The sequence below is a fragment of the Alexandromys fortis genome, unplaced genomic scaffold, assembly GCF_014885135.2.
Source record: "Alexandromys fortis isolate MF-2015 unplaced genomic scaffold, M_Fortis_MF-2015_v1.1 scaffold_147, whole genome shotgun sequence".
Taxonomy (NCBI): domain Eukaryota; kingdom Metazoa; phylum Chordata; class Mammalia; order Rodentia; family Cricetidae; genus Alexandromys; species Alexandromys fortis.
The window spans coordinates 3,456,869-3,474,577 of record NW_026068029.1 but is presented as its reverse complement, the minus strand read 5'-3'; the positions used below and the strand labels follow the sequence as shown (position 1 = coordinate 3,474,577).

At 40.2% G+C, this 17,709-nt stretch overlaps 1 protein-coding gene across 1 annotated transcript in view; it reads right to left on the bottom strand.

The window, feature by feature from the left end:
- Positions 1-17,709, bottom strand: part of Phex (phosphate regulating endopeptidase X-linked) — a 200,527-nt gene that overhangs the window by 64,352 nt on the left and 118,466 nt on the right. The window contains exon 13 of the mRNA XM_050164389.1: positions 7,795-7,872. Within this exon, the coding sequence (XP_050020346.1) occupies positions 7,795-7,872 (78 nt within the window). The remainder of the gene's footprint in view (positions 1-7,794; positions 7,873-17,709) is intronic.

Below are 17,709 nucleotides of genomic sequence, written 5' to 3'. Positions count from 1 at the left end.
TCCTAGATTTCTTTTCTTGGATATGCTACCCTAATGTACCAATTGCCACAGATGAAGTGGAAGAATAAAGTTATCACTGCCTTCCTCTCCTCTACTCAACTTAGGTGAAGAATGTACAAAGCAGATATAACAAGGAAATGTGTTCAGCTTCTTTGTAGAAGAAGTAAAGCTATGTTTATAAGATACTGCATATGCGAAGAGCAGTAGAGAGCTCCTATTTAACTCAAATCTTTTTTAAGGATGCCCAGAGATATGCCCAAATACCTGTAAGATTTTATGTTAGGTCCCCAAAGAAATTTCTGTATGCTTAATGAAATTCACAATTTGAATTTTCATTTTCCCTTATAATAGACAATATACAAGAGACATGCACTTAGATGAATGAGAGGCTGTGCACACACGCATACACACACAGTGGGAATTTGCATATCTATACACATATATACAGGGTATGCACAAAATGTTTAACCATCCACACATATAAAATACCATAGAAATTCCCCACAAGTAGCCATGTAATGGTGACCAAGAGCCTCAATCAACACACCATAACCACATGCCCTACCTCTATGCTAAGGTGAGAAAATGGTACTCAAGCCTGCTCTGGCCAGTAGAACACTCCAGATGGAATCTACTATATGAGAGATAAGGTGAGGAGAAGAGGGGAGGAAAAGGGAAGGAAGAGAAGAAGAACAGAGTGGAGGGGAGAGGAAAGGAGAGGAGAGGCAAAACAAGACGAGACTAGACAAGACAGGGGAGAAGACACCCTAGCTAGAGCAGACAAAAGCCTGAAGTTCTTAATTTCTAGTTTACTTCAACTTTCTTTTTTCCCCCACCTCCCAACTTATTTCCTCTGACTGACATACCCAGTGTAAGTTTTTTGATCTTTTCAAAACTGGTAAAAGCCCACTTTCCAATCTATTTCCATTAAGCATCAATGACGTAGAATGTATACTTTATATAGCTAATTTGAACACTGACACTCACTTCCCCTCACAGCCGAACCACCAGGCTTTCCTGCACACTGATATCATTTCAAATTAATGGTAGTTCATTTCTTACCACTTTTAACAAAGACTACAGAAAAACAGTTGTTCAGAAATGCATTGCACAGTATCTCAATTTACCGTGTCATTCTCAGAGGGAAATAATATTCTCTAGTTCTGTTTCACATTTGCCTCTCGATTCTTTTCATTTCTTCTTAGCTCCATATGAGCTCAACCATAGTTTGCACCCTTTCTCCCTGACCTCCATCTGAACCATCTCCTAATCGCTCTTCTCTTCCCTTTTGTGCCTGATGAATCATATCTTTACGTGGGTCAAACTGAGCAAACTGCTTTTCATTTCCAACAACCTCTTACACTCAGAGCTCGCACTAGTGTAAACTGCTCATAGGCTCTCTAGTAGTCCTTATCTATGTGTTTATTAAAATTGAAAACACAGTACCATTGTGTATTCATGAGAGTTCAGTCATTTTTCTATTAACCTCCGTGGCATGGTTTACAATCGCATCATGCTTTAGCATCTTTTCTGGTTGGGCTTTATTCATTTTTCTCTATCAGTTTCTGAACACAAATGGGTTTTTGCTTTGTGTATTTTGACTTTTTTTCACATTGGCTTTTTAAACTTTTTGAAATGCTTAGGTATAATTTCAATATGTTCTGGCAATAAGTCAGATGAAAACCATTTCTTCACAAGAGTGCTTTAAAAGCTTGGTACCTGGTGGCTGCAATTGAGCCCCTGGAGAAATGTATCCTGTTTGATATCTTTTTTATTTTCACAAAAGATACTGCATTCTGTGAAGCCTGAAGTCTGGGACTCTCAATTTGGACAGCAGCAGACTGCCAACAAAACCTGATCAACTAAGTATTTCAAGCAAGCTCTGGATGCTACCTGATTGGATTATGGCTTGGGACAGTTCCATCTATATAGCCTTTTAAATCAATTTTAGGGACCTGGATACTGCATGCATTAATTCATCATGACTTTGGCTTTTTCAGACCAGAAAAAAACCACCACTGTCATAAGTACAAATTGAAGATATCATTGCTAATGCTTATGTTTGTGTTTATGTGCCAGTGCAGGCTTTGAACATGTTATTTGATCCTTATGACAATCCTGTATGGGAAAGATTACTATTATTCATTTTTCAGATAATGAAATTGAGGCACAGGAAGATACATAATCTGCCTCGGGTCCCACAGTAGTAATAGAAAGATGGGAATTTCACTTTAAGCATTCCTGGGTTCATGCTCATAACCATTACCCTCCCTTATCCTGATTCAGGATACTCACCAACCACACAGAATTATGCAGGTAAGTAACCAGGATCTCCTCCTAGAGTACTTTGTACCCCAGAGATGCTACTCTTAGTAGCAGCAGTTCTCATTTTGACCCACAGAAATATTTTTTCAAAATGTTAGGCATATGGGTGTTTGGCCTACATGTATGCATGTGCACCTTGTGTGTGCTCATGCCAAAGGAAGCCAGAAGAGCATGTCAAATCTCTTGGAATTGAGCTACAGAATTTTGTGAACCACCACATGGGTGAGGGACTAGAAACCAATCCTCTGAAAGAGCAGCCAGTGTCCTTAACCTTTAAGCCATCTTTCTGGCCCCCATAACATTACTTTCTATAGGGAGCCTACTATGTGTCAGACATTGAGCTACGTAGGTGCTTTTAAATTCATACAATCTCATCTTCTCAGATCCCTCCCATCAAAGCTCAGGGAACCCCATGAAAGAAGAGGCAGAAAGAGTATAAGATGGGGCAAAGGGCACCAAAAGAACAAGGACCTCTAAATCAACATCATCAGTGAAGGGGTACTAGCCCACTCATGTGGCTCTGGCAGGCTTTGCCTTTCTCTCCCATTCCCTCTACCTTCCTAAAACCCATTAGACTACATTCCTAAAGCTAGCCACCCAAAGTCTGTTCCCTTATTTGGCCACTTCTTCCTCCTGAGGCTGACTACCAATGTCCAGCAATCAGAAGGCCCTTTGGCTCACCTAATTAACATTTCCAATTAAAATTAAACACCTCATCCTAACACAGAGTTTACAAACTGCCATTTGTCTGTGTGCCGCATCTGTCTCCTCTATCCAGAGGTAGTCCTTTGTACCCCTGGGACAAATGCCCCTTCCCTTTCTTCCTCGTCTCCTATTTCCTTTGCCACTGCACCCCAGCCCATTCTAACAGAGACCTCCCCCTTCTTCTCTTAAAAATTACACCTGCAAGGTCATCTGCTGCTATTCTGCTGCCTGAGCCAGAAAGTAGCCACTTTAACTTTTCAATTCCACACTTAATAAAGGATCTCACTAAGTCCTTGTTTTTTACTGCTGAGTAGTACTCTAATATGTATATATTTCATACTTTCTTCATCCATTCTTCCATTGAAGGGCATCTAGGTTGTTTCCAGTTTCTGTCTATTACAAACAATGCTGCTATGAACATAGTTGAGCATATACTTTTGTTGTATGATAGGGCATCTCTTGGGTATATTCCCAAGAGTGGTATTGCTGGGTCCAGGAGTAGGTTGATCCCAGATTTCCTGAGAAACCCCCACACTGCTTTCCAAAGTGGTTGCACAAGTTTGCATTCCCACCAGCAATGGATGAGTGTACCCCTTTCTCCACAACCTCTCACCAAGGCCAACTGGCCTGGGTCTGAAAAAGCCTGGGATAAAACTGGACTCGCTGAACATAGTGGACAATGAGGACTACTGAGAACTCAAGATCAATGGCAATGAGTTTTTGATCCTACTGCACGTACTGGCTTTGTGGGAGCCTAGGCAGTTTGGATGCTCACCTTCCTAGACCTGGATGGAGGTGGGAGGTCCTTGGACTTCCCACAGAGCAGGGAACCCTGATCGCTCTTTGGGCTGACAAGGGAGGGGGACTTCATTGGGGGAGGGGGAGGGAAATGGGAGGCGGTGGCGGGGAAGAGACAGAAATCTTTAATAAATAAATAAAAATAAAATAAAATAAAAAAATAAAGGATCTCACTGTGAAAACAGGTTGTGGTCTGTGCCTAATCCGGAACCTGGGAGGAAGCCCCCACAGTTCAGGAGGTGGTCTCTATCAAACAAAGCTTCTGCAAACTCACAGAGACTGAAGAAGCAGGCACAGGGCCCACACAGACCTGCACCAGGCCCCATGTGCTCATATTAAAGCTTCCAGTTTAGTGTTTTTGTGGGATTCCTGAGCGTGTGGATGAGTGGGTCTCATAATTGTGCCTTCTCTTGGGTTCTTTTACTTCTGTTAATTTATCTTGTCCAACTCTGATGTAATAGTTTTATCTTATCTTTTAAAAATTAAGGAATAAAAACATATATCTCAATAAAAATGATTAAATAAATAAATAAACTTCTGGGGGTTAAAAAATGAAGTAATGAACAAACGAAAACTTACCAACTTGAGTAAACTACAGAACTGTCCTTTATGCCTGCTGGGACCGGGGAGATCAGGTTTCTCTAATGGAGAGACACTGGGTATATCAATCACTTCAGGGTAGATCCCATGCTCAAGAGTTGACCAACATATAATGGACACCACAGTTTTTTTGTGTCTGTGTTTTTATTTGGTTATAGTTTTGTGCTTTTAGTTTTGGTTTGGGCCCTTTTTTTTTCTTTATGGGTGTTATTTTATTGTTTTCTTGGTTTTGGAGTATATTGGGTTCCTGTTTGTTTTTTTGAGAAAGAACTTAAAGTTGGATGGGAGGGAGATGGTATGGACAGACTTGGGGGAGGGGAAAATATGATCACAATGTATTTAAATTTAAAAATTACATACATTAAAGAAATACCCAAATAGCCAACGGGAACATAAGTAAAGTCTGTACAAGGTTAAATGGTGTTAACCTCTAGACAACATTCCATCCATCCACCCTCAATAAATACCCCCCACCAAGTCTCCCAAATGGACTCCTCTGTTCTACCAGCACAGCTTCCTGATCAGATAGATGTCCCTGAGATCCCCTTTGATCTGTCCTGTCACCTGGTTACCCTGTCCTCTTAAGAGACAAGCCCCGCCCACTCTCCCCCTTCCTCTCAGGCAAGTGGATCTTCTGCCTCTTCCTCCAGCCAGTGCTTTCTCTAGCTTCCCATCCCTCCTCTGAAGAGATGGCTGCTGCCTCTTTCTCTCCCTCTCCCTCTTCCCATTCCCTTCTATAACCCACTAAATAAACTCTATACCCAAACTCTCTCTGCATGGCATTTCTGTTTGTCTCTCACCTGCCTCGGTCTCCCACCTGCCAAGGGGACCTGCCACGGCCTTGGGTCACCCGCCAACCCCCCCACCCCAGGCCTCTGGTCCACCATGGTCTCCCACCTGCTGCTGCCAGACTTGAGACACCCACTGCTTTAGAGAATAACACCCTTCTTTGACGGAAGTCAGTGCTTTCTGATCCCCTAATGTAGCCCTGGATCCAATACTCTATGTGGGCACTGAAAAGATCACCCAAATTCTTTCACTCCTCACATCCTTTGCTCCAAGATCCTCATAATTCATTGACTTCATAGGATCAGGAAAGACAGGGATAACAACATAGTGTACATTTGAGTGCCAAGTATTTCAACATTTCATTATCATAATAATAAAATGTTCAGAACTGGGACTGGAGAGATGGCTCAGTGGTTAAGAGCACTGGCTGTTCTTCCAGAGGACCTGGGTTCAATTCCCAATACCCACATGGCAGCTCACAACTGTAACTCCAGTTCTAGGGGATCTGACACCATCATATAGACATAAATGCAGGCAAAACACCAATGCACATAAAAGTGAAAATAAAGTTTTAAAAAATGTTCAGAACTATTAAAACAGTATAGAAGATAAACTGTTAAGTAAGATGTTAGCACAACTATTTTCTTCTGGAGCAGTATCATCAATTTGGGGGAGGCCAGATTTTGAAGACAAATGTAGAAAGACTCACCCCACCCCAATGAAGGCACAATGTTTTTATTACCTAGAAAATAATTTAGAATCATGAACACCAATAATATTGCATCAGGCTGTTTCAATGCATTCTATTGTGGTGATTTGAAAGAAAATGGTCCCCAAAGGAAGTGGCATTATTATTAGAAGTTTTGGCCTTTTTGGAGTAGGTGTTGGAGGAAGTGTGTCACTATGGGGGCAGTCTTTGAGGTCTCAGTGTGACAACCAGTAAGTCTCCTGCTCCTGCAAGATATAAGACACTCAGCTATTTCTCCAGCACCATGCCTGCCTGTATGTGGCCATGCTCCCTGCCATGATAGACTGAGCATCTGAACTGTAAGCAAGCCCCCACAATTAAATGCTTTCATTATAAGAGTCGACATGGTCATGGTGTCTCTTCACAGCAATAAAAACGCTAACTAAGACATCTATTATCCTCAAATCACTGAGATCTTTCAAAAGTTCTCCAAATATTTATATATTACAAAGATTTTTTTAATGAGAAGTAAGCATTTATTTCCATGTTTCTCAAATTAAGCTGGGTGAGTATTTTTATAACTTCTACACTTACTTTCATTTTTGACATGCAATAAGTGGTATGAAATACTCGTTCTTTTAATGCTATTTTAACTATTGACATCTAATGAATACAAACAGAATGTGAGGTGACTTTCTTCCACACTAGCTCTGAGATATAATAAATGCTATTTCCTTCTGAACATGAAGTTAATATCAAACCTGTTCAAAAGCATCAGATCACACCTAGGGGAAAATGCGAGTAGAGAGTGTTCAATTTAATCAGCACAAGTAACACCTTCTTGATGACTGAAATAAAGAAACTTTTAAATTCAGGCTTCATCTCACATGTAAAAGGTCTTATAAAATTCTGATAGTCAATCACAAAGCTAGCACTATTTACAGATAGGCCAAATGCCAAACCACAGGTTTAGCAAAGAACTAGACCTATGAGCCATAGTTATGAAAAGCATTTCAAGACTACTGTTTAAAGGAAATCCAGTGCTAGAGCTGGAGAGATGGCTCAGGGGTTAAGAACACTAAGCCGCTCTTCTAGACAACCTGGGTTTGATTCTCAACACCCACACTGGGCGGCTCATAACTATCTGTAACTCCAGTTCTAGGAGATACAATGCCCTCTTTTGGTCTCTGTGGCCAGACACACATGCAGACGAAACACCCATACACATAAAATACATATATTCAAAAAAAAACAAGAAATTTCAGTGAATTGCGAAAGCAGGGCTTTTCTGTGAAGGAGAAAAGGTCTTCTGAACTATTTATTGGAACAGACATAGCAGTAGTCATCATTAGAAAGGGCTGTAATGAAAAATATGGATCTCAAAACACTAGAATAAAAAAGAATTATTACCATTCCTCATCAGTAACTTACTGCCAATATACAGTCCAATCCAATGCACGATAAATTATAGAGTCATACATATATGCACTTAATTTTCCAAACCAGTCATAAAGTTTAATGAAGTTAACTCTCAACAGGCAGATTTATGTCTATCCATTTAATATGGATGAAGAAAATAAAAAATATTTAGCAACAAACGTGACGCATTCACCATTAAAACACATCCACTAATTGTAAGAAACTCAATTTGGTGAATTATTTCCATTTGCTTTACGATGTCCACTCAGCTCTCTGACACTTCCTGTATTTGGAATCTGCACTAAATCTTGAGATAGGCCTGGCAAACTCAGGCACATATATAGCCAAGGAATTAATCAAAAGTTGGTACTTTCTGGCACCACCAGGTTTAATTGCTTGGACTTGGGTTAGTTAATAGGCACAAGGCCAGTAAAACCTGCCAAGAAAAATACAGTAAATTTAGCACTTACTGCCTTGAGGTCTTCATTAACATGAGTATCATTCATTATAAATTCTGGATAGCCAACTTTTGCCAAAACAGCTCTTGCCTATAAAAAGAAAAATGAGAGATATGATGTCAGAGTTTCCTCACTTAAATCATCAATAATCACTGATTATAGGGCTTCAGACTTCATCTGAAAACTCCATTGACTGAATGTCTTCTATATGCAAGTCACTGTAAATGATAAAACAAAAGACTTACCACCCATCCTCAATGCGCTGCAAATGCAGTGAGTATAGCACAGACAATAAAAGACCGTGAGCATAGCTGACAAACGCGAATGTCTGAAATACATTTTCAAAATCTATAGCAAAAAAACAAGTTCCTTAAAGAACCTGAGCTGGGTGGTGGTGGCGCACGCCTTTAATCCTAGCACTCGGGAGGCAGGGGCAGGCGGATCTCTGTGAGTTCGAGGCCAGCCTGGTCTACAGAGCAAGTTCCAGGAGAGGCTCTAAAGCTACAGAGAAACCCTGTCTCAATTCCCCCCAAAAAGAACCTAAAATTTTGTTTCTCATATATGCATGTGCAGCAGGTATGTAAAAGGGAATATTTCAACATCACTAATCATAAGGGAAATGCAAATTGAAACCACAATGAAATATTATTCCAACGTGGTTAGCTGGCAATTATAAAGAAGGGTTGGTAGGGATCTGAAGAACTAAAGAATACTTACCTGCCACTGTGGAAAACAGACTGCTCAAAAACTAAAACCGATATTACTGTGAGATCCAGCAATTCCTCTACTGGGTGAAGCCATAGATAATAGGTACCCCTCTCTCCATATGAAATCAGTATATCAAAGAGCCATCTGGACTCCCATGATCATAGCAGCACTATGTGTAGCAGCCAAGAAACAAAGATGACCTACTGATTGATGTGTGTAGACAAAGCGTAGTGTAGGTAAACACATACAACAATGGGATAATATTCAGCTACAACAGGGTGATAAAATCAGGGATCATTGTGGTAACTGAGATAATTTAGACCCAGAAAGAGAAGAACCACGGAAAGAATAGAGGAGCACGTGGTAAAGCGGAGCTGTGAAATGACCTGGGACTGCAATGCTCAGAAGCCCACATTGATCCACAGGGTCAGTTGACTGTGTCAACTTTTCATGTTTTCACCACCCAAAGTGATAAATACATAAGGTATTGTATATGCCGATGAATTTCTATTAGCCATTTTACAATGTATACCGATGTCAAAACATCCTGGTGTAATTCATGAATATGTAAAAAGTGATCCTATAATACATTAATATGAAAAACAGGTAGATAGGAAATTCATGGATTATTCATGGAAACTCCCACTGCCATGCTAACAAGTCTTTTTATTGTTGTTGTGGTTTTTCAGATAAGTGAGGGTTAAATATTTCCAAGGGGAGTGAAAAGAGATGAGTCATGCATCAGGATGATGATCCGTGCAGCTCTATGAGTGATGGCCAGAACACCAGAAAGATCAGAGGCAGGGGGTCCAGAATAATTTAAGACACATCACATCATAGTCATCCGCTTGATCGACAGAGGTACTAATGATGACCTTCTTTGTTTTGCAGCATGCAGGGAATAGATAAAGGGAAAATCAGTGTGAGCGCCAGTCTAGAGCAACAACCGGCAAACTGTGGCCTAAGGACCAATTTCAGGCCGCTTCTACCTGTTTTCATAAAGGAAATTATGCTGGAACACAGCCACACTCATTCATTTACCTATTATCTATAACTGCATCTGTGCTGCAGCTTCTGAGCTGAGTCACTGAAACAAAAACTCTGGGGCCCACAAAGTCCCAAATATTTGAGCTAGGCCTTTGGAAGAAAGCTTGCCAGCCCTTGTTCTAGAGACAATTTGCAGCTTCCTGTGAAGCCCTCCCCACCATGTTATTCAGTTTCAGAAGGTAATTTTCCTTCTCCCAGCAGTCATTAGTTACTGTAGATCTTTGTCTAGGAACAGAACAACTCTTTTCCCTTCCACGTTAACATGTCCACTGATAATACCATAGTTCCGGTCTTGTTCCTACAGCCATTTCTAATAATTTACACTAGCAGGTTGCTCACAGGATGAGACTGCTTCCACACTGGCTTCTGAAATCACATCCTCCCCTCAGCTCTTTCCCATCTTGGTCTAGTTTCTCCCATTCTGTGGCTGCTTTCGCCTGCAAGTATTTGCTAAATGAATCATGTAAATGTGAATCTGTATTTCCAGGTCTACCTTCGGATGAGCCAACAAAAGACCCAGCCAGCTGATGTAGGAGGGTCATCTGTCTATGTGTTACTTTCATTGGTTAATAAAGAAACTGCCTTGGCCTTTGATAGGACAGCAGCTTAGATAGGCAGAGTAGACAGAACATAAAGTTGGGAAGAAGGGAAGTGAGTCAGAAGCCATGACTCTCCAACCTGAGACAGATGTAGGCTAGAATCTTTCCCAGTAAGCTACCACCTCATGGTGCTACACAGATTATTAGATATGGGTTAGTCAAAATGTGAGAGTTAGCCAAGAAGAGGCTGAAACTAATGGGTCAGGCAGTGTTTAAATGAATGCAGTTTCCATGTAATTATTTTGGGTAAAGCTAGTCGGTGGCCAGGAACCAGGTGGTGGGAAGTGGCGGGCAGCTCCTTCTACAGGTAGCCCTGACCCATTAGCAGTATCCCAGCAAAGCCTCAATGCAAAACCACTGACCTCCCACACTGCTCTGGCTAATGACATTTCTTCTCTTGTCCCTTCCAAATGACCGCATTCAAGAAATAAAGTGAGATAGTATGTCTCCCTTATCTTTTTTTAGATAGAAGAAATATTAAATATCATCAGAAACTTCCAACTCAAGATTTAGGATTTTAGAAGTGCCACAGGACACAGTTCTAATGCGTTTTGCTGTGCCAGGGACTAGCATAGAGAACAGATCAAATTCTGCCTTCAAAAGCCTGCGAACTACACTAAAAGCTTAATATGATAGCAGGACATCACAATTCTCCCAAGACCACAAAACAATATGTCACATGTCTATAGGCTTCCTCTTTCAGAAACTACTTCCTTTCCTAGTTGTAGCTAATTTCTCAGTATAACTTAGTGGCTCATCACAAGTCATACGCATCATTTTAACAAAGAACTGTAGATGGTTCTTTTCAGCACAAACACACACCCAAAAATCTACACAATGATGATGGAGGTGGGTCTTGTATCTTATCTGTTGCTTTCATTGGTTAATAATAAAGAAACTGCCTCGGCCCTCATAGGACAGAAAATTAGGTAGGTGGAGTAAACAGAAGAGAATGCTGGGAAAAAGAAGCTTAGTCAAGGAGTCGCCATGATTCTCCTGCTCCAGACAGACACAGGTTAAGATCCTCCCTGGTAAGCCAGCTCGTGGGCTACACAGAATATTAGAAATGGGTTAGAACAATATGTAAGAGCTAGCCAATAAGAAGCTGGAACTAGCCAGGCCAGGCAGTGTTTAATAGAATACAGTTTCCGTGTAATTATTTTGGGGCATAACCTAGCCACGCGGGCTGCCGGGTGCCGGGGACGCAGCCCTGCCGCTCTTATCTCAACACAATGAGCTGAGTCATGCACAACTGTTTGCAGAACACTGGCTCTCCCAATATGCACCAGTGAATTCTGCACTCTTTTTCCAGACTGCATACTCTGGGAGCTCACTGAACTACAGTTTCACAGCATACATTAGCTCCTGTACTGTATATGTATAGTGCTGAATCCTTTCTTGTTTACTTAGCATCACCACAACTTTAAGAAAATCAGAAGCAAAATGCAAGGAATCTAGATTTTCCTACCAGGGACACACAAATAAAATCAGGTAATGATTCTAATAGCAGATCTGTAGAATGTTCTTTTTTTGCCAAAAATGTATACGGACTTTTGTATTCTGGGTCTAATAATCCTTCTTCCAAAGTCTGTGGCTAAGTCCCCATGATTCCAACCCATCCCATTTTTCCCTGAGAAGCTTCAGAACTGCATTGTTGAAAACCCTACTGGGCATGGCTTTAAATCAGACTGTCAACAAGAAATACGCATAGGGCCTTAGAAAACTGAAGAGATGGAGCTATCATCTATTCAGTGAGGCAGCATTAGTGGGGCCCATGTCTATCTGTGTACAGTAGGTACAATATGCTGCCACCAACTTCCAAGCATTCTCCTGGGAAGACCCTGTACAGAACACTGTAGAGGCAACAGTGGCCACTGGCAGCCTTGGCCTTTACTTCCTAGCCCTGCAATGGCTTCATAACCCTCTAATCACTCATGTTAAACATTTTTCCTGTTTGATGCACTTAGAAGTGTGTCTGCATTCCTGCATACAGACTAAGGCAAATAGAGACACATCACTTCCCAGCATATTCAGGATGAGAGAAGTAACCCACCAAATAGTTGATTGGTTTGTTGAAGGGAAAGGTATTAGCAAAGCACGTCTGAAATCAATTATCCCACTGGTTACAATGACAAGAGGAAAAAGCAAGTCACCATATAAACACTGAGGAAATAACGGGATGAATGCTTAACAGATGGCATATTACATCCAGTGAGAAACAATTTGCAGGCTATTTGAGGCTGATAAAAAAAACTCAAGGGTTTTCTATAACTAGTTATTTCCATCCATTATTCCATGCACACATCTGGAGAGAAACTGCATTTGACAGCTGGTCGTCCCTCCCCTGTGGAAGAGACACAAGCCGATGATCGTCTTCACTACTTCTTTATCTGTAGACAACTATTTCTCTTCTTAAGTCAAAACCGCCTAGTATATAATACACATCGATCTATTCTACTGCCATTCTCTTATTAAAGAGGCCAGTTCTGCTCAGGATGACAATAGAACAAACCAAAAATACATAGATTCTTGTACAGGTTCCTTAACAGATTTGGCTGCAGGAAAAGATTTGGGTTAATAGCATATAGATTAAAATGTTTTATGCATTTCTGAGCATCTATTTTAAAAAAGAATAGACTCAGCAGGGACATGCTGCCTGCCTTTAGTCCAGAGCTTCCCAACTTCAGCAGTACTGACATCAGGACAAAATAACTCTTATGAGAGTTTGTCCTCTAGGCTATTGGGAATTTAGCAGCATCATTGCCTTGAACAAACTAAATGCCAGTCGCAATCCCCACATAAGCTGTGACAACCAAAATTGTAGAGGCATCAGATTCCTGTGCAGGGGGTGACAAAGCACCCTCAGTTAAGATTCTCTGGGGTGCTGAGCTTGCTTTCAAGCACACGGCAGGAAACCAGATAAAGAAATCTACATGTCAAACATGGCAGGATAAAAAGCAGATAGCAGGTGACAGCCTCAAAAAAACGTATAATAAAATGTGCGACTGATACCAACCTAATATTTAGCTTCAAATGGCTACATTTAGCATGCCTGAAAGTTGCTGGCTTGGGTATCCTCCCTTTTCCCCTCTACAGTTTGAAGAATTCCATGCCGTGTTTCCCATTATCAGTAGTGGAAGCTAATCCTACACACCTTCTCTTTCATCAGGGACAGTTTGAGAAAGAGGATAGTGGTCTCTCAAGGTGCTGTCTGCCAGAATTCAGTATGGTATTATATGTAATACCGTTCTCAGACCCCTTGGTCCAGTGAACATAATGAAAATGTGCTTGTATATGTTAGTTGTAGACTACACTCCAAGGACCCAGCATTTTGGAGCATCTTTCAGGGGAGTTTAAGATACTCCTGAACCAAACAGCTGAAATCTCCTGTACAACGGTGTCACTCTTTTTAATCATAGGTTTCAAGGAGCCATACTTGTGGTGGGGGAGAAATCAATGAGAGAAAATGGTATCCGAAGAAAAGCTGTGGCCTATGAACTTCCTGAACCATGACAGATTTCCCTAGTAAAGACAAAGTCTGTATACTTGCTAGAAGAAATCAGGCTATTCAGTCCTGCCTCCAAGCCAGAAGATTCTTTTAAGGGTTACTACAAGCATACCTGTGAAAAGAAAGACAAGGCATATTATAAAATCTAACTCTAGAAAAGAAAGGTAAGGTAGAAAACAAAATGTCATGGCTTTTCTGTCATTTGTGGATCTTATATTTTATACAGACACACTAACTTATGCACGTATGGGACATGAAAGTAGAAACGAACCAGTTTAGGGGAAAGAAGGGAACTAATGGGATGGGCACAGTGAAGGGTCATGGGAGAAACACAGTCAAAGCATGAGTATGCTACAGCATCCTTATGAAATATATTGACAGTCACAGTGAATTTACATCAATTAAAAATTAAGGTTGTCATTAGCTTTCACCATCTTGGCTCCCACGTTCTCACTCCTTCCCTTCCCCAGTACTCCCAACAACTGTTAGGCCCCGTGTGTACATAGTCCTCGTTCTCCTAACATACCCACATTAGCCTTTCTTTAGCTCCAGAGTCATCTCACCCTTCCTTCCTCATCAGTCAAAACTCTTATTTCTTCAAAACACTAACCCATTAGCCATTATTGGGGCTTCAAAGCAATTTGTAATACAATGTGAGTGACTAATAGCAACCTAATACATTTACCCTGAGAAACAGCTGTATTGAAAAGGGTAGTTGATTAGCCAAATGGATGAATCCAATATTAAGGGAAGTTTTGTTAGTGGAGAAAACTTTCTTGCTATTAAGAATCAAATTAAATCTACAGCCTATTCAACTTAATCACCATTGTGTTCCAAAATGGAATGCAATGTCAAGCACAGAGCGAGTGACCAATGTTCAATAAATGTTGATTCATATTATGAGTAATTTATTTAAGAAATTCACTTTGACCAATGTCATCAACAATATCAGAAAATAAAAAAGGTTATATTTAACTTTTAAACAGGAAATAGCTAACATTTGATCAAGAATACCATTCAGTGTTCCTCACACCAAGGCATGCTTCCATATTAACTAACATCATCACAGGAGAAGAAGATGAAGGAGCTTTGTAAGAGACTAGAGAGCCTTCTAGAAAATAAAGTGAAACACGAATCCACTGCAGTTCATTCCTTGTGACAAACAAAACCATAATTTTCATATATGGTAATCATCCCTCATCCATGACTTGACTTTCCATTACATGCAGTCAACTGGTGTCCAAAATATTAGTATAAAATACCAGAAATAAGAAACTCATACTCTTTAAAGCAGATACTGTTCTGAGTGGTATGATTTAAAAAAAAAAACTTACATTGTCATACTTAGTATACTAGTATGTCAAACCTGGCATACATTGTCACACCAGGGATCCAAAAGATCCCTTTGCCCACTCTTCATCCCTTACATTTGTTTTGTTTGGTTACTTTATCATAGTGAGGAGCCTCACTAACAAATTGTGTGGGAGAGTGAGGTATGTGTGCACACGTGTGTGTGTACATGTAGTTTAGCCACTAAGTTTGGTTTTGTTCATTCCTATGACTACCATGTACATGCACCAAGTCTTAATTGCTTAGAATTTTGTTCCTTGCACTAAAATCTTAGGGCTACCACTTTAAAATTTACAAGTACTTTCTATGGAGACAACAGGGAGTTCATAAAGGGAAGATTATTACTTTAAGGCAGAGAAAATGGCTATCACAAATGAACTCAGAAAACCAATGAACATGGAAAATGTAATACACAACATGATTTAAAACTCTCAAGTCCCCCCTACCTCCCCAGAATTTTCCCCAAGGCGCACTACAACTTGATAATGCTGGAGGGAAGAACATAACCAAATATAATTCTGCTCTATCTGGCTGAGAGCTCTGTAATTGCATATAATTTTGACACACGTGACCAAACTCATTTAAAGACTGGTCAGCTTGACTGTCTTGCTCCCGAATTTGCAAAGCCACTTAGCTTGAAGCTGATCTATGGGAAGCGAGATGGTAAGGTCATTTGTTCTAATCCCTCCAGACTCAGCTATGGGAGGAAAGTCACGTACATTCTCAAATGTCTTGCATGCCTTCCATCAAAGGGATCACTTTAATCACTTAATTAAACAGCTCTGTGTTTACTCTACATGGTTAAGTCTCTTCACATATTTTTGTCTTTTCTATTAATTTAACTAACATAAGAAAAAATGGAACAACTGCTCACTGCCCTTTTACAAACAATTTCTAAAGCAACTTTCTTAAGCTTGCAGTAGCTTTGAAAACTTCAATCAGCCTTAACTATGCCAAGACCTCATTTTCTCTGATGAGTTCTGTAATAACTATTAAACATCAATCAAAATTCTGAGCTGTAAACACCTGGAAGTTTAGGAAACTGTGCAAGAATTACACTATCCTTCAAGACAAAGGCCGTTTATACAATGCTAGACAGATGATTGGCTCAAATACATATCTTGGCTGGAAACCTTGCCCTGTACAGAGCTAATAGTATTGATGAAAATTAGCCTGGGGACCAGCTTTAATATCCTTCAGGGTTATCATGATGCCACAAATAATAACAATGTAGTAATCTAACAAATCAAATTTTATCCTCTTGATAAGAATGACACTGATTTATTATGAGTCTTCAAAGGCTGTAATTCTGAGAATTGCTTTTGGGTGTGGTTCACAAGCTAATGCATTGTGCCAAGGTGAAGGAGAACCAAACATCGCCATGAATCAGAGGTCTTTTCAACTACAAGCCATAGTCCTGGATCTACATGAACCAGAAGACAGGAATGGTCAAATTTCAGGTTATCCATCCTTAACTTGCATGGGGAATGCTCCATATAGTTGATACTTATTGTCTACTACTTTCTAATATGGGTATGTTCTAGGAAGACAAGTTCCAAATTACAAATGAGTACCAGGACTAAAACTATTAACTCCATGTTATCTTGGAAGGAAGTAGTTTCTCGAACTTGGAAAAAAAAAAAACTACTCAGGCTCAAATAATTCAAAATTTAGCCAAATTGCAACTCAGTACTTCCGTGGTATCTCTCTGGTGCTTTCTGGGCATATATGTGAGTCCTGTACCCCAACAGAGTTAAAGACAGTACATTTCAGTTTTCTTAGTGAATGGGTGGTTGGTTGTATTAGTGAATGGTAGTGAATTACCCAAGTAACTAATTCACAAAGGAGCACATGTTGCCTTCTCCTGGGAGTTGGGGCAATATTACTTTAAAGAGAGAGACAACACTCATTTATTTCTTTTAAAATTGAATAAAACAGTTGCCACAAAATATAGCCTTTGAATCCATGTTTTTGTTCATTTTAAATTCATTCATGGACTTTTATAACTAGACCAGCTGTGATACCTGTTCACATGAATATCCTGAATCTCCATGAGGACAAACTTCACGTGTCCAGACAGAGCCAAAATAGTATAAACCAAGGGCCAAGAAATCCTATATAATAGTTAGGTTTTACACCAATTCAATTATGTTTCCCTCTGTCTCACACACGGGTTCTACATTAGTGGTCAGCAAACTATAGTCTGCAGGCCCAAAGCAGCCTATCACTTGGTTTTGTGAAGATGGGGTTTGTTAGACTATTCTACTGTAGAAAGGGGTTATTTTGAGCTGAAGGCATCTAGAAATCAAGGGAAGCAAGAAGAAGCTTTCTGATTCTCCTTATCTACTTAAAAGCAGAGCTTTCCAAAACAATTCAACTGTCACAAATCCTCCCTCCCTTTAAGAAAGGCAGCTTCCTATTGTCAAGGAAAAGGGAGATTCTCCATCTTCTGACATGAGAAGCAGATGCCAGAATGACAGCATGCAACAGAACTTAATACAGTAAACCTTACCTTATGTTAGGTTCTCCCATATATTTCTTAGTCATCTTCCATTTGTTAACCCACCCTCATTCTCACATATATGTGTATGTATGTGTGCATACAAACACACACACACACACATTGTCAAAGCCAGAACCTGGAAACAACCTAAATGCCCCTCGACCAAAGAATGGATAAGGAAAATGTGTTACATTTACACAATGGAGTAGTAC